We start from the raw sequence: 22,637 nt of genomic DNA, 5'->3' as shown, positions 1-22,637 counted from the left end.
AAAACCTTTAACCTTTATTAATCAATATGTACATTTCTCAGAACTGCAACACTGCACCCCTCCTTCGCCAGGCTCGTCCCCGAGCCGAATCCACACACCAGTGAGCCCGACCGGTTCTGATGCAAGAATCAGGACTACTTTTTAACAATTAGTGTGACACTTAGATGTAGTTTCCCTCTACTTTTAACCTAAAACCCTGTGTGCGACAGTTTTAAACACTAGATATGTCCCACCTACTGCGTTGTGTACTAACTAACTGACTCACGCCCACAATTAACTGAATTACGGAAAGAATTCCCAAACTATACACAAAGCCGGTGGGGAGCATGTTATTTACAAGACTACCAATTATTTACAATACTACAACCCAGAACCTGTTATTTTGTGGGAGAGAGAAGAGATTTTGAAAAGAGGAAACACAAATGCAATGCACTGCACCAATACACCATACACCCATATGCACAAAATTAAAAAAAAAGGCACAAAAAGCACCAAAATGCAGAATCATCACATTTCAAAATAAATAATGATGTCTTGTGCTTGCATGGCTGGGCTGTGGCCGCGACGTCTTCTTACTTCATCTTCGGTGTGCCATCATCAAAGCTTACAGTCTTCTTTTCCTGACACAACAGAATAATAGAAAGTGCACAAACCGTGTCCGCTTTTTATTTTGGCCAGCAGGGCCAACTTAGGTGGTCCGACTGCATGGCATTGATGCCACTTAAAACAGTGGTCCACAGGAGCAAGATAATGCTTGCAGCGATTGTCTGCCCAAGCAAAGGTGCCAGGGCACAGAACGTGTGGTCCATATGGTGTACCGGTGCAGGATACAGGTAGCAGGTTGCAGCGCAAGAGTGCAGCCGCACAGCTCAGGGTACCTGCACACTCCCCTCAACAAAAGACAATGGGTCCATGGGTGGAGAGGAAAGACAAAGCAGAGGTTAGCGGTGGCAAGGGCGCAAGGGTACACGTCATGCAAGGCAATGCAATATGAGGGGCGCGGGAGAGCGAGTGGAGAAAGCTCGTCCCTAGCCGTTCGTCACCCCCCATGTCAACCTACTCTACCCTTGCCCTTCCCCGTATTTACACTTTACAAATTCCGTCTCTACCATCTTGTCTCCCATATCCTCTAATTCCAATTTCGTCGTCCAATCCCTCCCAAGAAGGAAGGGATGGAATACACACAATGTCTCACCCACGTCATGATGCGTATTTCACTCCAAATCGTTCACAAAACCTGGTGTGGAGTCCTGTCACCTCGGTGAGTGGATGTGTATGGTACGAAAAGATTCTGGTCCTAGCTATCCTCCAACAACATTAACTCTTTAAACTACCCGGGGGCTTGCCCTGCCAATCAGTTGGCCTCTTTACACTATGTGGTTCTAAAAACCAATTCCCATTGACCCACTCTGTGGTGCCTTCCAATTTGGGGTCTCACTCCCCCAATTTCTCCTATTGTGCCCTCACACAATTTCGGGGCTGGGTCGTGTGGCTCTACCAGCAGGTCTACCTACCTGCGCACCTCCGCCACCGACGTCACCACCTGAGCTTGCCTAGCTCCTCAACTACCCTAACCTGGGGAAGGCCCTCCTGGCTCTCTCACCCCACTGATGCCCTCTCTGGCATTGGGCTACCCGGGTCCTCTCCTCGGATCCTCAGGCCCCGCTGAACTCTACACCGACCCTAACCTGGCTCCCAGAGCCTACCTGCGGCCTCACTTGGCCCGACAGACTACCAGTGGTGGAGTGCTCATTTAACCATACTCACCAACAGGCTCACACGCCCAGCCATTCCACTCACTCATGCACCCCTCAAAGCAACAACTTGCTACTCCCTGCACCACAGATGTCAATCTCCAAACAATTTACCTACTCCCTCTACCTAACTTTAAACTACCCTCCCCTGGTACTCGTGAAGGGGTCCATCTTCCCCCATCCACTCCTTCGCACCATGCACTCCACACCACTCATTCCACACACCATTCACTCCACACCATTTATTCACTTGCACCCCATGCAAGTCATTCACTCAACACAATTACACACATCTTCAATACACCACTCATACACTTTCTCTGGCCAACCCAGACCATTGCCTCATTTCACCAAGTTCATTGCCTCATTTCACCAAGTTCCTTCCCATACTCACATACACAACCATTCTCAACCAATGCCTCATTTCACCAAACCCAGGAGGCACCCACAATTACACACACACACAGCATCATCTAACTATCTCCTTCCCTCTAATACTGGTGCTTTCCCCATCTTCCCTTTACACTAAGCACATCCCTCGTCATTATCATCCACCTAATCTGACTACGTCCCCTCTACCTGTATCAATGTCTCTACTTAAATCTCAAGTCTCCTAAAGTCATCTCTAAGTCCCTAACATTATGCTAGCCCGCCCTCGGCTAGTTTTCACTGCCAAACCCCATAAACTATTGCTCCTTTGCCCCAAGTAGTGTTTGGTAAACTACCATTCGCCATCACTATTGCCATTTGTCCACTACTCTCGAGCCTCGTCGGGTGGGAATACATTTCCACAGCTCGGCTTCGAGAAACCGAGTAATGCATGCGGGTGGTCAGTCTCCTGTTGGTTGGGTCCGTCCGGCATTTTCGATTCTGGGGAGGAGGCATACTTGGGCCGAGGTTCCAGGCACCATCTCGGCGCGAGGCTTTGCGGCCCCATGCACGGTGGCCCAACCTCCCCCAGACGGAGCACCGTGCCCGCCAGGGGGAGAAGTTCCGACCTGGCCTTCCTCCCCCGGAATCGTGCCGCTTGCCCCTTGCGCCATGGCACGGCACCGACCATACAGGGCAGGGCCCACCCCGAATCATGCATGCTGCCGCGGCAATGATCCCTGCCGGCTCCCGCAGCACACAAAGCACCCCGCGCACTGAGGACTCACGTCGGCTATCCGTCGCCCGAAACGCTGCCCCTGTCTGCGTCGATGCTCGAGTCACATTCTCACACCACGCGACCCTTGCCATACTCACACATCCCATACACTCCCTTAATTCTGCCACCGCACGCTCTCGTGCACACTCTTCTGTTCCACACTCAGGTGTACACCACTCAGGTGCACTCACGCCACGCACACACTCCCTTAGTACACATCCTCGCGCACACCCTGGCGCTCTCATACCACTTACGCACTCTGTTACACACTCTGTAACACCCACGGGTGTGCACTCCTGCGCACACCCAATCATCATCACACACCCTCATGCACATTCTTGCGCACACTCCTCCATTACGTACTCCGTAACACTCATGGGTGTGCACTCTATTGCACACCCAATCACCTGCTCCAGTGTGCATCCCCACACACTCTCTCCAACTCGCTCTGGTGTGCATCCTCGCACACTCTCTTCATCCATCTCACACTCTGTGTCGCACCCACTCTCACTCTCAGTTTCATACTCTGTTTCACACTCGTGCTTTGGCACACACCTTTTCCTCACACGCGCACCATTTACTTTCACACAGCTCACCACGGACCTTCCACAAGCGCCCGGGTGACGTCGCGCTTTCAAGCGCGCGAAAAATCCTTTCGCGCCAAACCTTTTCGCGCCATATACAGCCCTACTTACCTTCGGGATTCTTTTCTCCTCTAACCGCATCTGCAAACTTTCATTTTGGTTAGGAAGCACGACATCACAATGCGAATGCAGACTTTGGGTACATTCCATCTCTTCCTCCCGCGGTTGATTTTCTAAGTCTGCCGTCTCTTCAGCCCCAATTTCCATTATTATTTCTTTTTCCTTATTAAGCTCGACGACCGCTGGCGCACATAAAAGAAAACTTTCTAGTTCGGTGGCCGTCGGCTTTTCTATACCCAGAGTCACGATTTCTACCCCGGTCCACTTAACTGCGCTTTGCTCCACCTCGCTTTCCATGCGCTTTCTCAAATCGCACTACCCCGTCGCGTACCACTGCGACCTTTTCACTTGACCTGTGCTCTATTTCTTTCCCCATCTCTTTTATTTGGCCTCCTATTCTGTTACCACACCCTTTGAACCCGTCTTTCATCCCTTTCATTCGATTCTCTTGGGTGCCCATCCTGTTTTCCAACCACACTAACCCCTCATTCATTTCTCCCATTTGGCCACCCACGCCCTTCAATTGGCCCCCCAATTTGCTTTCTAATCCCCCAATTTGATTTTCCAATTGCTCTCCCCTTTTGTTTTCCAAATTACTTAACCCGTCTTTCAATCCCCCAATTTGATTTCCCAATTGCTCTCCCATTTTGTTTTCCAAATTACTTAAAACGTCTTTCAATCCCCCAATTTGATATCCCAATCGCTCACTGTTCTTTTCCATAATTTGTTCCATTTTCCTGGTGGATTTCTCAGTCATCTTTTCCATATACCCCATCGTTTGCGCCATAATAAGGCCCACATCTATTGGCGCTGCGGGCTCGGCTACCGCCGCCATGTGTGAGGCGCCGCCATTTTCTTTGCCTGCCACCTCTGCTGCTGCACCCTCCTCATCGATTGCATCCTCCATTTCTCCCACTTCTTCCCGAGGGTCCTGGGTTAATTCTAGCTCCTCCTCATCTACCCCCACCGGCAACGACCGCCTTGGTTATCCATGGCACGATTTAAATTTAGATGTTTAGTACCAAATTTGGGTCGCTCATAATTTCGAGTGCGTTAAGCGCACTTCGGGTCCAATCCCACTTCCCTGACACCAATTGTTGCGGCCAATATGCACAATTGGTGTCCAAAATTTGGTCTAAAAAATTTAGTCCCAGGTTCCAAATCCCACTCCTGACACCAATTGTTGCGGATCTCCAACATCGGCCTCCCACTTTTCAAGGGGGGATTAGTCCCCTTGTCTTTGACTAGCCGACAGGATCCGGAGCTATGACGTTCCTTCCGGACGGTGTTAACTAGGGTTGTAAGCCGAATTCTTATTACCTACATACTAACGCCGCCCAGGAAGCAAGGAAATAACTCCCGCCCGAATCACGCATACAAATGGGAATGCCGAGCAGTAGCGATCCGTGATCCGAGCCGTTAACAATGACTAGACCCGATTCTAAGCGGTTCCTAATCGTGCCAAGTTTACCCAATGGAGAAATCACTAAAACGGTCGAATCAAGAGGAGAAGGAAGAACAATTGATTTATTAATTATTTACACAGGAAGAAGGAGAAGTACACACAGTGCAGCCTTAACTTATCCCTGGACACGGGCCTGCTCACACTCAGTCACACTCTCAGACTCACTCACACGGGGTTTGTAGGTGGTCAGGCGATGGTCCAAGGAATGGCATCCACAGCTCGCTCCGGTCCCCGACTCGCCCGTGAAGAAGATGGTAGGACAAAGAGGGCTGAGCAAATGGTGGCATCCTCGCGTGTCATTGATGCGGAACAGACAATTATATGGGGGGATCGGTAAGCTGGGCTGGCGGTTACTGTGCAGCTCACGGCCACGTACGTAATAGAAATACCGGCGCTTTATATGTGCTTCCAGCAAGCCCAAAGCCAAATCTTCAACAAGTTCTTGCAATCAATCAGTATAACAGCGCCTCTCCCAAAACAGTCCTCAACAATGGCGCTTTCCCACATGAAGTCCTCGAGCCCTTGCACAATCAAAGTTCCCCCAGGGAGTCCTTTCACCAATGCCAAACGTGACAGTCCTCTCACAAAGCGCAAATGCTCTCAAGTCCTGGATAGTCCTGTGGAAGGGCTTTGCGCTTGCGGTTATATAGCGCCGCCCAGCGAACCCTCTCGAATCTGCCAGACGCGCTCTCACCACGCCCCTTAGGCCATGCCCACTGAGCCCTGGTTGGTTGTTGGGGTCTTAACGGCTCCGCCCTTTACGTCTGCTTGACATGGCCACACCCCCGACCTCGCGCTCCGCCCTCTTTCCAGGCCTTACCTCGTGGCATTTGGCAGGTTTGAGCATCCTAATGCGAGGGGCAATAAGGCGCAGACTGGATGGCGCGCAATGGGGAATGGGGCGCAGACTGGATGGTGCCCAACGGGGTCGATTGGAGGGTGGGCTGCAAAATGAACGGGGCTTACTCTTTTCTTTTTTTTTACACAACACAGGTATCACTATTGGAAATGGCCTTATCTCACATATACTATGAAATAACTAACGTTCTAAGGTGACCTACGTGTTGCATGTGGACTAACTATGGGGGCAATACCTTTAACCTTTATTAATCAATATGTACATTTGTCAGAACCGCAACACTATGTTAGACTGGCGTCTGCATCAACACTCTGTTTCAGTTGCTCAAATGCAAACTGATGGTCTTCCTGTCACTTGAATGGCACTCCATTCTTCAGTAAATCTCGGAGGGGTGCCACTTTATCTGCAAAGTGGGGAATATGTGGTGACAGATAGTTCATCTGTCCAATGAATCGGCTCAAGTCTTCCTTATCCTGCGGTGACGGCATCTTCCGGATGTCGCAGATCTTCCCATGATCAGGTGAGATTCCTTGTTTGATCGAGCTGAAGAAGTCTATACGGTCAGTCTTGATGATACATTTCAAAGAGTTGAAAACCAGACCATCTCTTCATGCTACTTTCATCAGGTTCAGAAGATTATGATCATGCTCCTCTTCAGTTCGTCCTGATACTGCCACATCATCGGAGATACCAATACAGCCTGGTGCTTGCTCAACTATGCGGTCCATGGCTTGCTGGAACAGATCCTGGCTGACACATAACCCAAAAGGCAATCTCTTGAAGCACCAGCACCCAAAAGGTGTGCGGAAAGTGGTCAAATCCTGGCTTTCCTCATCCAGATGCACAGCCCAATAGCCAGCCCGAGCATCTACTTTTGAGAATATTGTGGCGTCAGCAAATTCTGGGTTTAGCTCGTCTAATGTCGGTATTTTATGTGGACACCTCTTCAGCCAAGAGCCAGGCATTTCGGATCGAGACATACTCTTAAGCTCCCATCTTTCTTTACACTATCACAGATGGAAGAGCACCAATCCGTATGATAGTCCACTTTCCTGATGATACCCTGTTTTTCCATTTTCATTAGTTCCTCCTTCAACTTCCCTTTGATGTGAACACTCCACTTCTTTGATGCGTCAATCGATGCCTTTGCATCAGGCTTTAGATGAAGCCTCACTTTTCCTTTAAAATTCCCAATGCAGTCAAACCTGTCTGGGAACAGCCTTTTCAAATCATCCACGGAATTCACCTTGTAGGTCTGTTCATCGTGGCGCATTGGTTTTGCAATCCTTGATGCTGGAGGTGCAGCCTTCAGCAATGTCCTTCGTTGCTCAGCAATGCCGTTTATGGTGACGATGTTGAGCCGTTCACACGCTGGTAGTCCATGTACTGCAGGTCCAGGTACATCAACCAATCTGAGTCTTTATATTGACACAAGAGCTTTAGGATTCCATGACACTTGATCTCACTGCCATTGTAAGCAGTGAGCTTGGTCCCACCAAGTGGAGTCAGTTTTGACATCCATTTGTTTCCATACATGTCCTTCACAATACGCGTTGGCAAAGTATTCCCTGATGCCCCTGTATCCACTTTCAACTGCAGTTTGTATGCACCTTTCATGTCAGGGCATACAATGTTCAACAATGTGTACACTTCATCCCTCGTCTCCTTCATACACAGTGCGGATACCCTGATCACATGAAACGGCTTGGCGTGTTCATATGCGTCAGTGTCACTTTCGTAATTGTCTTCATCGCCTTCAGTACAATACCCCGACACTTCATTCACCGAGGTCCCATTATTGTTCCTTCCCCGAAGCATACCTCTCAACTTGCTTCTGCTGACTCGACGGCCTCTTCCACCCATTGCAGGACGGCGGCTCCACTCGTATCCATCAGCATATCTCGTGCTTCGTTTGGGATTTTCACAACAACGGGCCCAGTGTCCCAGTTCACCACAATACTTACAATAATCATTGTATGCTGGGCAGTTTCGTGGTGGATGTGATAGTCCACACTTTTTGCACTTTTGTCGATGTGTCATGGCATTCACAGACGATGAAGGCCCTTCCATCTTCTGGATGGCCTGCTTTCCGATTACCATTGCTTCGTACTTGCGTCCCTCACTTAAAACCAGGTCCATGTCGTACCCGACCTCCTGGTCGAGCAGATGCTTTTGAAAATCATCATGTGGGGTGCTCGCAACAATTAACTCGATAATCCGTTCCGAGAGTTCTGCTTCGGAGAAATTGCACAACCTTCCCTTCCGTCGGCATCGGTTGATGAAATCATCAATGGACTCTCCTTCTTGCTGCCGAAATCTCATCATTTCCAGCCGGTGAATCCGAAAGTTTACATGAATGTCCAACTGATCCTCGAATAATCTATATAATTTATCCAGATCCTTTTTATCATCCTCACTCAGAGTCGATGCATTGATTCGCCTCAGTCCTTCGTCTCCCACAGCAATCTGAATCTTGATGGCCTGTCTGGCTTTAGTATCGATGCCCTCGTCCAATAGCACCAAGTTCATTCGTTGCTTGAATAACTTGAATGTCTCCGCCAGCTCCGAGCTGGAACAGTCCATTGTAGGGAACTTCGCCATGTTGAAAAAAACACGGAATGTGCCGCCGTGGTAATCCGCAAAGAAAAACAAGACCAAACGTCAAACTACTTGTTGATCTTCACGATCCCGCGCTGCCACCATGTAGTAAGTTCAGGAATCTCCTTCAATTCAAGTGGTTTATTAAAGACGATACCAAGCTCTCACAGAGCACACGGCCATCATGATGAGCCGCCATCAACCACTGAAGCCACTCCCCCCAGACGTCACTACGCAGTACGTAGTACCAATCACAACATGGGGAAGGGCTGCGGAGTGGGGGTGGGGGAAGGGCTGAGGAGTGGGGGTGGGGGGAGGAGGGAGGGAGATAAACGGTATAAAACAAATCGAGACCACCAGGAATTTCACGAAAGCAGTGGAAGATTGAAAAAGGTGGATTTGGGGTATATTCACCGGCGTTACAAAGATCAAGGTTTTGGATGAGGGAAGATAAGAGATGGTGGTGAACAGCTGTTTTAAAGACCTGGAGGGAGGAGCGGGATTGAAGAGTGTGTGGGAGTTTGTTCCAAAGGTGGGAGAAAAGAGGAATGAAAGAGTGAAGGTGAGCTGAGAGTAATTGTTATTAATTTATTTATTAATTTAGTAATTGTTATGTTATTAAAAATACACCTGTTATGTCTCGTGTGGATTTCCCAGGGAAGTGACCATCCTATAAGTGTTTGTTCGGATCCATATTAATGAAAAATGTCACCATCCTTTTTTCAGCAGAGGGTATCCACCTGCCCCCCTCGTCCTCACCCCGACGATGTAGTAGGATTTGTTTCTACAATCGGTAAAAATTTTAATGGTACCAGAGTTTCAGACCCCAAGAAGGCCAAAACCACCATTTAGAATTTCATTTTTCTTTTGTCCAAGTTGTATCTCGGAAACTACTGGGAATTTCGGAATAAAGTTTTGCATCAAATAATGTGAATAGAAAGTACGCAGAGTTCGCTTTATTGGTTCACGAGTTATCAAACAGAGTGACCACTATATTTGTCATGGGTGTGTGTCTGTCTGTCTGTCCGCAGCATAACTACCCAATGATTTCATCCGATCTTAATGAAACTTGGGTGGGAGGTTGATATCATGATATAGTTGTGTCCTGACGAGATTGGGCGGATTGCGCCCATTGTGGGCGGAGCCACGCCCGAAAAAGATGTCTTTTTCGGGGGTAATCGAGTTCAAGGTACATCTTCTCCGAGGGGTTTGGTGGAATCTGACAGGGGTTTCGGTATTTGGTTCGGCCAATGTCATGTGTCAAGCCCCACGGAGCTCGATTTTTCATTTTCGCCCCAAGGTCAAGGACACAAGGTCACGAAATTTAGAAGAGTCAATTTTTGATGGTTTTATTACATTGTTCGCTTCCTGATTGGGTGAAATGTCATACATGATCTTATATTATCACATACATCATGAAATACAAGTTTTCCAACAAATTTCAGAATCTTCCACCTTTGACCTTTGAAGGTCACAAAGGTCAAATTTTCAAAGTTGTCGAAATCTAACCTAATTTTCGGTATTGTGCAGTTAACAAACCTCATAACTGATTATACATTATTTTCTATCTCATTTTGAGGTCAGTAACCTTCGTTTTGACATTTCCGGGCCTGGCCTGGCCAGGCCTGTTTCGGTTATAGTCCGTCCTTTGTCATTGAATACCACTCGCTCGTGAACCATTGTCGTCTTCTGACTTGTCTTTTTCAAACTTGACCTAATATTAAGGTGATGACCTAATTATAGTTATTTTAACATTTTCACCATAACTCAACTGAAGTTTATTCAATTGGAAATAAAATGCCCTCGCGAGACAGTTTCGAACCAAGACCAAGGTGCATTTACACTTTATTTACATTATACCCCCTCCGAGTTAAAGGTTAATATAAGGTCAAATGGCAGTGGAAAAGGTAATGCCCAAAATATAAAATAACGCAAATAATAAAAAAAACCTTTTTTGTCATCACTCAATTTTCTCCATATGGAATCTCAAAGACCGCTTGGCCTTCCAAGATGTTATTGCATCGTTAATAGTGAACATACACTGAAGTTGTGCACCTGATATTTGGTTATTGTCCTCGACCTACTGTTTTCAGGTTTGACGCAATTAAAAAAATTATGTACCTTTTTATATACCTGTGTACACCTTTTTGATTTTAACCCCAACAACTTTCCTCCGATTTTCATGATGTTGAGTTTTTGGGATAGATTGTAGATGGGGACACATTTTCTTCATTTATTCATAAATATTGAAGGTCACGGTCATATGGTGGCCAAAGGAATCTGGCTGTCATTGGATCGCAGGCCAAAGGTAAGTTGTGGGTGATCGCAGATATCTAGTTTTGGGACGTTGGTGGCTCAAACCCCAGCCGAGCCAAACCAAAAGATTTTTAAAATGGTCGGTGCTGCTTTCCACACCCAATACAGGTGAATGGTTTCCCTCTTGTGTCGTTCCAGGTGTGGTTCACAAATCTGTTTTCATCATCTGTACAATAACAATCAGTGTATTTTGGATGACTGGAAACTTGGTGCATCTTCAGGTGCCTCCGTTATGAAGCTTTGAGAGCACGAGGTGCAGTAGAACTTCCCCATGAGCAACTCTTGTTCCCCTTTTATATCAGGAACACCCCAATGAGCAATGCCATATATTTTCCCCCACCATCAAAGGTGAGCGGAGGTTATGTTTTCACCCCCGCCTGTCTGTGAACAGGATATCTCAAAATTTTATGAATAGATTCAGCTGAAACCTGGTGGAGAGGTTGGTTAGGTGACACGGAAGAAATGACTCAATTTTTGTGAGAATCGAATCTAGATCTGGATAAGATCATTTTTAAATTATTCTTCAATATTGAGAGATCGAGCAAAGAAACGACATGAAGAATGGTATCTCAAAAGGTTGTGGATGAATGATGATAAAACTTGGTGAATGAGTTGGATCAGTGACAATAACAAACCCATACATTTTGGTTAGGGTCCGAATCCAGATCAGGCTTATCAGTGGGTTACAAAAGGAAAACGATAGGTTTGGCCGTTCTCGTCCTTGTATCTGGGGAACTATATCTGGTCACAATGATTTGTCTTCCACATTGACGCTTGATGGGAGAGACAGGGAGTACATGAGAATTTCATCCTTGTTTTCAATTATCGCTTTTGGGTTGTGATTACATGATTACCTCAAGCACTAAAGTTGGGCGAGGTTGTGTTTTCACCCCTGTGTGTTTGTGTCTGTGAACAGGATATCTGAAAAACTTTTTTGGACGAAATTTGTTGGACAAGTTGGCTGTTTGACAAGGACGAATCAATTCGATTATGGTGAATATCTGAATTGGAGATTGACCGATGGCAATATTGACCGATGCCATCCAATATAATGAGAGCATGAGGGCCGATGACCGATATAATGACGATATATGCATCTGATTAAATAATTTAATAATAAAAAATTATAATTACACAAAATTGTTGAACTTAAATTAACAAATTCATTTAACACGATATATTATTCACTCAAAAACACAGAAAAGTACATTGCACATGCAAACAGCAGCATTTCTTTCCAGTTCGACTGCCACTCAGGTTTTTAAATAAGAAATAATATAAATCCAAAGCAGAAAAGTTGGGAAAGATTTTTCAGAATAATTCAAAATAAAACGTTTTGGTGCACTTGTTAACAACAGCATTTATGTTTAGTTTTAGTTCAGTAATCCCAGTTTAAGAGCTGCAAGTTGAAATGCAGAAAACAAAGTTTGTGCACTTTCTCCAGTCAGCCTGTTCCTCTGCTTCTCACAAATCCCTCCAACCTCACTAAAAAACTCTCTCGCTTGGAATGGAGGAGGGTGGGTTTGAACCGTGTTAACTCAGTAGTAATATTCCAGGTGTCGAATTACTTTTCGATCGGGAATTACTTGCTGTACACCTTGCTTCCTTGTGACGGAGCAGGATTAATTGGTGAGATGGGGTGGAGAGGAGGAAGAAGAGCAGAGGTGTGCTTGTCTAAGCAATGTCCACAAAGGTTGGTTTTAGGAAATTTATTAATTATTGGGAGAAGAAAGCTAGGCTTGTTTGAAGCACATAGTATTTAACATACAGAGACAGAGAGTTTAGCAGAGTTCCATGTGATGGTTCACTTTGGTTTACAGCACAGGATTTCTCAACATGACACCAAGAGCAAGCAGAGTCTTCTTCTCCCTGTTCTCTCCCAGATTTCTCTCTTTATAAGGGCAAAGTCCTTTGAAGCTCCTCTCAAGAGTACGATGTTACTTCAAAATTACAAGAGGGTTCAAACATTCTGGTCCCCACATCTGACTCTACTCATGCACAAGATAACCCGAAGGTATGCTTTTGAGATATAAGAATAACAGATGACCTTTCAGAAGTGTGATCCCCTGAGCAACCTTATTTCTTTTACAACATTTGGCAATGATTTCACTGCAGTGTTGCCTTTGCATTGCATTCAAAGTTTGATGAATGTATATATGATTTCACTTGTAAAGGAAAATACATGCATTTCAAAGAATTTGCTTAGACTACACTTTTTCATTGGCACAGTGCAAGAGTACATTATTCACTGACCCAGCACACAAATTCATTTTCCACATGTGCAGAGAGATAAAATGATACAGAATATTTTAAACATACTTTCTGTGATTTTCCTGCAAGAACTGCAATTAACTACAGGGAAACTTATCCAACAAGATAGTCTTAATTAATTTGGGAATTAATGTAGAAGTTCTACTTCTACACTTGCCATTAAGCACTTGCGCCACTTCTCAGAGGGACGAGCGACTGCAGCCGTGAGATGGAGCAACAACAGGTCTGTGATGCCCTTCGATGTCTGGACCCACTCACCAGCTACACTGGACGGGTCTTCGTGTAAACTTCATTTCATTTTCACTCATCCTCTACCATGCGTGTAAACTTCCTTCAAGAACGAGTGGGTCAGATGGTTGCGGTTTGAATATAGATTTGGCTCTGAATCTAAATTCCTCTTTCGCATTTCCAGCGCTCCCAGCAAGCTCTCACGAACCTTCCCAAGTAGCCACATTCACACAAGGGGAAGCTCCAGCTTCCTCGCACCACGAGAAGGAAAGCTTTTTTTTGGGTGTTTTAAAAATATCAGCCATATCGACGCAATCATCAGCCGATGCCGATAACCTCACAATGCCAGATATCGGCCGGCCGATACATCCGTCTACCACAAATCTGAATATGGATCCAGATACAATAATTTTTAAGTGGTTCTTCACCATTCAGAGATGGATGCAAAAACGATATAAAGCATGATATTTCAAAATATTGTGGATGACTTAAATGACAAAACTAGGAAGATGAGTTGTTACGATGACAACAAGCGATTCGATTTTGGTTCATGTCTGTATCCAGATCCGTCCTCTCAATGTGATACAAAACATACTGTTCAGACTGGCGGAGGTATGTACTCTACCGAGTGCCATTGTAGTTTTCATATTTGAATGGGGTATTGACGTTTTTGTGGATATGCCAGCGCATGCATTGTTCTGTCTTCATGTGTACAGGTATTCTGAGAGGAGTGTTTTACAAACTGATAGAACAGAGATGGTAAGAAGGTGGTTCATACTTTGTTTCTTCCTTGCAGAATCTACATCTGTCCGACTGACTCAGTCCCACCACATTCTTAAAGCCATCGGTATCGTGTTCATCGTAATGGGCGTTTCTTTTGACTCATTCTCCATCACAGTTAAGCTGACCTCTTAGCCAATCCATTGAGCCTCCTTTGTGTATCTCTAAACTGTCCATGTCTTTTCCATCTTCCTGCTATTTTGTCGTGATCTCATTTGTGTGAATTTGTTCAAATGTATTTTTGTTTGTTTGGAATCTTGAGGGCTGTATTCGCGGATGTTTCCATTTCATGAGGAGCATCTTCTTGAAATATTTTTACAAATTTAGTTATGTATTCTTTGATGTTGAGATAAATTTGATGAACGACTAAACGCCTTGTTGCAAACAGAACACTTGAAGGGCTTCTCTCCCGTGTGCCATCTTTGATGTTGAGACAAATGTGATGAATGAGAAAATGCCTTGTTACACACCAAGCAATTGTGGGGCTTCTCTCCCGTGTGCATTCTGTGATGTTCATGTAAATGTGATGACTGCTTGAACATCTTTGGGCACATGGAACACTTGTAGGGCTTCTCTCCCGTGTGCAATCTTTGATGTTCATGTAAATGTGATGACTGCTTGAACATCTTTGGGCACATGGAACACTTGTAGGGTTTCTCCCCGGTGTGTATTCTTTTATGTCGAGGTAAACTTGATGAACGAGAAAAGGTCTTGTTACACACCAAGCAATTGTAGGGTTTCTCTCTGGTGTGCAATCTTTGATGTTCATGTAAATGTGACAAACGATTAAACACCTTGCTGCACACAGAACACTTGTAGGGTCTTTCTCCCGTGTGTATCATTTGATGTTTCGATAAACATGAAGAGTAAGTAAATCCCTTTTGACACACAGTGCACCTGTGTGGCTTCTCACCTGTGTGTATTTGTTCACATTCTTTCAAACATGATGAAGAGGTGAAGGCTTTGTTGGAAAGAGAAAACCTGCATGGATTCTCACTTCTGTGGATTTGTTGTTGCAGGATCGTTATACACCCGTCACCGTTGTTGTTGTTGTTGTTGTTGTTGCTGTTTTTAGAATCGCCCTTAAATTTATCAAAATCCTGCCAAAAAGTCCATGTCATGTGATGACTGAGAGAAACTTCTGTGTCGACCGACGGGGGAAACTTTCCCAAATGTTTATCTGGAAAAACAATTCACCAACAGTGTCAATAATTTACTTTTGCAATGAAACAGAAACATAAAAAACGAGTTCGTAGAACGTGTGTGTGTGTGTGTGTGTGTGTGTGTGTGTGTGTGTGTGTGTGTGTGTGTGTGTGTGTGTGTGTGTGTCATACTTTGTGTCTATTTATAACGCAAGTCTATTATTTGATGACTGACAATTCAAATGTGCCTTTTAACCCTTGAGGCGGATGAGACCCCTTAGAGTTTAAACATTGGAAGACCCTTTAACACTTGTGACCCAAAATACCCCAAGAACCCAAAAGTCCCCAAGGACCCAAAAACATCTAAATGTCCCCAAGGACCCAAAGTATATATTCACCCAAAAGTCCTTAATGACCCAAAGGTCCCCAAGGACCAAAAAAGTCCTTAAAAACCCAAAATTTCCTGAGGACCCAAAAGTCACCATTGAACCAAAAATGACCCAAAAGTCCCCGAGGCCCCCAAAATATCTAAATGCCCCCAAGGACCAAAAAGTCCTTAATCACCCCAAAAACGCAAAAGGACCCAGAAAACCCAGGAGTCCATGAGGACCCCAAACTCCCAGAAGACACAAAAGTCCCCCAAGGACCCAAAAGTCCTTGATGACCCAAAATACCCAGATGACCCAAAAGTCTTCAATGACCCAAAAGAGGCAAAAGTCCCCAAGGACCCAAAAGTCTTTGACCCAAAAGTCCTTGACATAAAAGACCCAAAAGTTCCTGGGGCCCCAAAAATCCCAGAGAATCCAAAAGTCCCCAAGGACCCAGATGACCCAAAAGTCCTTAATGACCCAAAATACCCAAAAGTCCCCAAAAGTCCTTAATGACCCAAAATACCCAAAAGTCCCCAAGGAACCAAAAAGTCCTTGACCCAAAAGTCCCTGAGGACCCAAAAGTCTCCAAGGACCCAAAAGACCCATATGACCCAAAAGTCCTGAATGGCCCAAAAGTCCCCAAGGACCCAAAGACCCAGATGACACAAAAGTCCTTAATGACACAAAGATCCAAAAGTCTCCAAGGACCCAAAATCCCAGAGGACCCAAAAGTCCCTGAATGATGCAAAATACCCAAAAATTCCCGAGGATCCAAAAGTCCCAAAAGACTCAGATTATACAAAAGTCCTTAATGACCCAAAATACCCCAAAAAGTCCTTGATGACTCAAAAGTCCCCCAGGACCCAAGATTCCCCAAGGACCCAAAAGTTCGTCATGACCCCAAAAACCCAAAAGTCACCAAGGACCCAAAAAGTCCTTGATGACCCAAAAGACCCCCTGAGTCCTGCAGGCACGTTTGCTTCAAGGCCGTGAAGAGCAATGAAAATTTGATGCAATGGACCCCATTATATAACAAAGGGAGTGGGAGACAAAATCGCATCGGTTGTTCACAAGTTGGTGCAGCAACATAATTTTAACTCAACATGACCAAATGTAACCAGTTAATCTTTACCTCATGAAACATACCTGCACAAGGTTTGACTTGTATTTCTTCAGACGTTCTTCGGTTATCGCGGTAACGAAAACCTTTCACGGACGGACAACACGAATACAAAATGGCTTCAGCCACATCATCGGCAGAGATATAAAATATATCATGAACTTCCGCAGTTCCCACGACTCACCATTCCCCGGGTAGTTTTCCTCGTTTTCAGCCGAATCCTCCATCTTGATCTGCAGGACTCCACCAAGTCCTCCGGTCTCCTCACCACATCCGAGCACGACGGTCTGTCCCGATCCTCGCCCCGCACGGCACGCCTCCATGTACCGACATAGCTCGACGTACATGGTGAAGGTGAACTTCCGTGCGGCTAAAGAACACAGTCGATCCCTCACCGGAGCGGGCTCGGCTCGGGCACAGAGAGCTCCGAAGATCTCGATCCCCAGACCAGTGATGGCGGCTCTGAGAGACTCCTCCGATAGACCCTGGATCTTCAGCCAGGTAAGGACAAGACCGAGGCCGCACCGAGCGCTCCGAGAATCCATTATCGTCCAAGAACACACGCCGATTCAAAACAAATAAATCACCTGTTGTTGTTGTTGTTTTTTTGTCCTTCGCTCGAAGTGGATGATAAACACGAAAGCTGGAGATTCTCAACCGGGGGGTCGTGACCAATCAGTGGGCCTCAAGACGGAACCTAATGGTCCGTGGACATCATTCCAACCTGAGAAGGCAGGTATATTTGTTTACGTCATGAGTGTTCGTAAAATTTACCTCAAAGAAAAAAGTTACATTAATGGTATGATATGAATTTGTGATTCGAATGATGCTGTTTAGAACCTCCCACCTCTCCCCTACCCCTCAAAGACCGCCTTAGACCCCGATTCTTTAAATGCCGGGAACAAACGTTGGTACATCATGGGTGATGAAGGGAATGCTGTGGTCAAGTTTCATCGGAATTGCATGTTATTTCTGAAAAAAAAGGAAATACCTATTTTGGGGGGGAAACCTCCCCATCGGGCCAGATTTTTAAATGTCGTAAACAAACTTCGGTACATCACGGGTGGTGAAGGTTGTGGTAAAGTTTCATCGAAAGTGTGTGTAGTTTCAGAGGAAAAAGAAAATTCCTATTTTGTGGGAGCAAACCTGGATCCACTTTGACCCCCGGTAGACCCAGATTTTTTTTTAATGCCGTGAACAAACTTTAGTCACAACACAACAAGCAGGGCCGGCCTTCGGATTTTGGTGGCGCAAAACACTCCCAGCGCAACCACCAAATCAAACACTGCTCATAAATGAATGGACACACACACACACACACACACACACACACACACACACACACACACACACACACACACACACACACACACACACAATGGAGATGGACAAATTAATTAACAACAAATCTCTTCCTTTATTTGAAAACAATGTATATTAAAAATATATTAAAATTTGTGAAGTTAAGAAACAATTAAGTCGACAATGACAAATGAACACCAATAAAAACAAAAATATTTTGACAATTAAATAGCAATGAACAATCAATATGAGTGCAAAATATTCAAAATAAATAAAGTGAGCACTACAAAAGTGTCAACTATTGTACAAAACAACAGCTATAGGCTACTGTAGAAACTATAGCTGTCCATCCTTTCACCACCATCCAACATCAGGGAGAAAGTCCTCAAAATCTTTGCCTCCTTGATTTTCTTGAAGCAAAACCGTGAATGACATCATCATAAGACACCTGCTTGCCAACCTCATGGTTAATACTAATGATGGCAAGTCCAGTGAGGCGGTCTTGTGCCATAGATGATCGCAGGTATGTCTTTATCAGCTTAAGCTTTGAAAAGCTTCTTTCAGCTGATGCCACTGTCACTGGCAGGGTACAGGCAATCCTCAGGGATATCCAAAGATTTGGATACAACTCTCAGTTCCTTCTTGTGGACAAAGTCCAGCAGTTCAAATGCAGTCATCCTGTTTGTGGGTAACTGAGGAAGGTTCCTGATTTCCCTGGCAAGCTCTCTCCCATCAATGTCAGCTTCCTCTCCACTCCTCAGTGTGTTCTCAAGCTCGTCACATTGTTTCTCCAGTGCTTCATCATCCAAGGTTGGGAAGTTTTGCAGTACCCCAAATTTGCTTTTAACTTGTCCAAGTGTTTCAAACCGGTCGTCCAAAGATGCAATGGCAGAGTCGACGACCACATTGAAAAATGTGGTATCTAGCCTCTTCAGGGCATCGCTGACTGGCTCATCTGGTGCTTCATAGGCAAAATGAGTCTTCGTGCTTCGCAGTCTCTTCTCCTTGAGTACGGTCTCCACATGCATTTCCTCACATGCATCTTTTGCAGAAGCTTGTGCAGCAGCAAAGCCATCGTTTCTGTAGATTAACAGATGGCTCTTAGTACTCTCCAGGAGGTTGACTGCCACATCCAACTGCATTGTGGAAGACTGCAGTAGCTAGCTGACTGTGCTGATCTTGGAGAGGACCTCATGCCACACAACTGTGCAAATCTGGAATCTGAATGACCCAACCTCCTCTGCCAAAGATTGGGCCTCGATTTTTGTGATGGCATGTGTTGCCTTTTCCCTGACTTCTAACAATGCATCCCTTATGCCAGATGCCTGGTAGCGCAAAGGGATGATGCTGTTGACACGGCTCTCCCACCTCGTCTCACTCCAGGACTTTACAGTAATGGTGACATGCCGTTTCAAAATGGCCCATATCTGGGGAGCAGCAGAGAATAGAGTGTAGATCTTGTGAACATTGCCAAAGAAACTGGTAGCATCTACAGAGTTCTTGGCAGCATCAGCCACAACAAGATTCAATGTATGAGCCCCACAGGGGACATACAGGGCACGAGGGTTCTTCACCAAAAGCCTTGCCTGCACTCCTTTGTTTTTGCCCTTCATGTTGCCACCATTGTCGTATGATTGCCCTCTGCAATCACTGAAGGGAATGTTCAGCTCTTCCAGGCTGCTGAAAATGAGATCAGACAACCCAAGACCTGTCGATTCGGGTGCAACCTGGAAGCCTAAAAAGTGCTCCTTGATCTCAGGTGTTTCTTCCAGCTTGACTTCTGATCACAACAGACATTTGCTCCAGGTGGTTGAGATCTGGGGTACAATCCAAAATTATGGCATAATATTTGGACAGTTTAATTTCAGCCACCATTCTCTCCATCATTTTGTCACTGATGCAAGTAATCAGTTCATTTTGAATTGTTTTGCCTCAGTAGGTGGCATGATAATTCATTCCACTTTCAACCTGGCTGACGTGTTGCCTCATTACTGGGTCAAACTTGGCTAAAAGTTCCACCTCCTTCAAGAAGTTGCCATTATTCTGACTGTACAAAGCGTCAACAGTTCCCCTGAGAGCCAGGTTTCTTTCTGCTAATGACTGAATAATGGCGACCAGGCGATTGAGAACCTCCCTCCAGCGTTTTTGTGATGCTTCAATAAGGGACATTTCTACCAGGTCAATTGTCTTCCCTTTCTTGAGTCGAAACTCCAGTTCATTCCATGTGACCATATGCTTTGTGTGATCAGGGTTGTTTTCATGGGTTTTCAACAAGGCCCCAATGTTCATCCAGTCTGACAGTCCCTCTTTAACCAACTCGTATGTCTTGCTGGAGAACAGTTTGCAAAAGAAGCAGTAAACTGCATTGATTTTCCTGGAGTAGACGAGCCAGCTCCACTTAATTGTTTCCTCATTTACCAGTGTCCTGTATGTGCAGTGGTGATGAAAACGTCTACCACCTGCCTTCTGGGAAAGGTGAATGCTGGGTCAACCTGAAACGGACCTCTGCGTACAATATCTGTCCTGTCTGCATCTGACAGGATAGATGGCCAGCCAAATGGATCTTGCGGTTGTGCTGCAACTGGATATTAGGAGGTGGCAGATGGAATATTAGTGGATGTGGAGAAGGCTGTGGTACCTCAGTTACGACCTCTGCAGCAGACGCAGTCACGTCAGAGGAGGGAGTAGATGCCCCTGAAGTCTCTGAATCTGACGATGTTCCCTCAGCAGCAGTCATGTCAGCTGACGAGGTAGATTGTCCTGGTGCAGCAGAGGTTGCTCCAAAATATTTCAATAATGCCCCTGAAAAGATTATAGATTAGATTATTATTATTTTTTAAATATAGGCTGAAAGACATTACATGGGTATGTTATATGTATCTTCCAGGCCTATTTATATGTAGTCAGTTTATCCAAATAATGCCTATTTGGAACAGGTATGTTTTGAACGGGCACTGCACGTTATTTTAAAAGACGACTTTAATGTTGCAAGAAAAACGACGGTCAGATTCATTCAATCAGAACAAACAAACAAACAATCACATACCTTTATCCTGTGTTCTTTTTTACCATCTCCAATTTTCTCTTCTTCCGCCCTTGAGCGCCAGACATAAATTTTATTTTAGGAGCCATTTGTGTACTCTGTTGGTCAAAATAAGTTGTGAATGGGAGATTGGGAGAGAGAAGGCAGGTGCTGGCGATGGCGTTGCTGCATAACAACAAAACGTTGACAGCAACGTTAGCCCAGCGTTACATGGCTACACACTGAGTTGGCCGTGTGTGCCCCCCCCCCCCCCCCCCTAGCGGTTGTGGCCCGAAACAACCGCATAGAGTGTATATACCAGCGGCCGGCTTTGACAACAAGTATCATTTGTGCCAAATTTGGTCACAATCCCATCAGCGGTTTCGGAGAAGAAGTTTCAAGTGTTTACGGATTGAATGAAGGACGGACGACGCGCCATCACATAACATACGAGACTGATTTATGGAAAAAGGCCATGGATAAGCTTTGAGGTGCATTTTTGGGTAAGAGTTGGGAACATCACTTTAACATAATCAGTGTATGCTGAATTAGACGAACCCGGTTTTCAAGCCGAATTTTGAGTTTTTGACCTTCGAATTAGCATAAACAAAATGGCTGCCAAATTGCCATTTTTGGACAATTTCTTTGAACAAGCATTTATACATCATGTAAGTGCAATATACATGCAGCTCTTTCACTTTAACTTTGCAAATTGTACCCCAAAATGCACCTAGAAGCTTATACATGGCCTTTTTTCATAAATCCGTCTCGTCTATATTATGGTTGGCGATATATTGAAAGAGACGTTCAAACTGATATTGAAATTGGACACTATAAAATGGGAAATGGTTTTAATAAGAATGTTTCATACAACCATTTATTCTAAAATTAAGTACACATGGCCATGAAGCACAAACATTCAGGAATGTCACACATGTTGTTTTGCCAAACTACATCAAATTCATACAAGGGGTCTGATCATCACTCTGTTTCTGACAGCCACACATTGATGTGCACCTCAACTCTGAATAGCGACATTTGCAGCGTCGAGACTTGCATTGCTTCTGGCATGCACAACAAATCATCTCGAGGCAACTTTCTGGGATTGGACTCAGGTCAGGAGGAAGGTCAGGTATGGCACAATGAGCATTTCTCCAGACCATGGCTTGATAGTGCACTCGCATCAAATGGAAATGAAGAGCATCACTTGTCGGTGACATTGTTTCTGGTTTACCAGTCTTTGAGAACAACATATGTCGTGCTGAATCAACAGAGGTTGTTCTGTGCACATTATACAGACTTGGCATTTAATATGGAATATTTTTTTTGTGGGGGTGAACTTACTTTTCAAGATGTCTTAGAACCAAAAGTTCATTGGAATTATGTTGAAATTATTCTAGATTTTGTTAATGTGACCTTTAGAAGAAACAAAAACCACATTTGACATTTTGAAACAAATAAATTGATCCTTGAAAGTGATGTAAACTGATATCGAACTCAATTCACGGACAGTACTGTGTTAAACTTCAGTACGTTTTCCAGAAGTATCTCTTTATTT

The 22,637-nt window shown here is 45.0% G+C and overlaps 1 protein-coding gene across 1 annotated transcript in view; it reads right to left on the bottom strand.

Moving 5' to 3' along the window:
* Nucleotides 1-22,637, bottom strand: part of LOC137419639 (uncharacterized) — a 175,416-nt gene that overhangs the window by 141,417 nt on the left and 11,362 nt on the right. Inside the window, exons 2-8 of the mRNA XM_078785297.1 lie at nucleotides 20,517-20,638; nucleotides 20,019-20,386; nucleotides 19,293-19,837; nucleotides 18,684-19,193; nucleotides 16,940-17,246; nucleotides 16,782-16,841; nucleotides 14,454-15,302 (exon numbers count right to left, since the gene is read on the bottom strand). Of these exons, the coding sequence (XP_078641423.1) occupies nucleotides 14,454-15,302; nucleotides 16,782-16,841; nucleotides 16,940-17,246; nucleotides 18,684-19,193; nucleotides 19,293-19,837; nucleotides 20,019-20,386; nucleotides 20,517-20,638 (2,761 nt within the window). The remainder of the gene's footprint in view (nucleotides 1-14,453; nucleotides 15,303-16,781; nucleotides 16,842-16,939; nucleotides 17,247-18,683; nucleotides 19,194-19,292; nucleotides 19,838-20,018; nucleotides 20,387-20,516; nucleotides 20,639-22,637) is intronic.

The sequence above is a fragment of the Myxine glutinosa genome, chromosome 1 (assembly GCF_964187855.1).
Source record: "Myxine glutinosa chromosome 1, kmMyxGlut1.1, whole genome shotgun sequence".
NCBI classification, from domain to species: domain Eukaryota; kingdom Metazoa; phylum Chordata; class Myxini; order Myxiniformes; family Myxinidae; genus Myxine; species Myxine glutinosa.
This window is presented reverse-complemented; position numbering and strand designations above follow the sequence as displayed.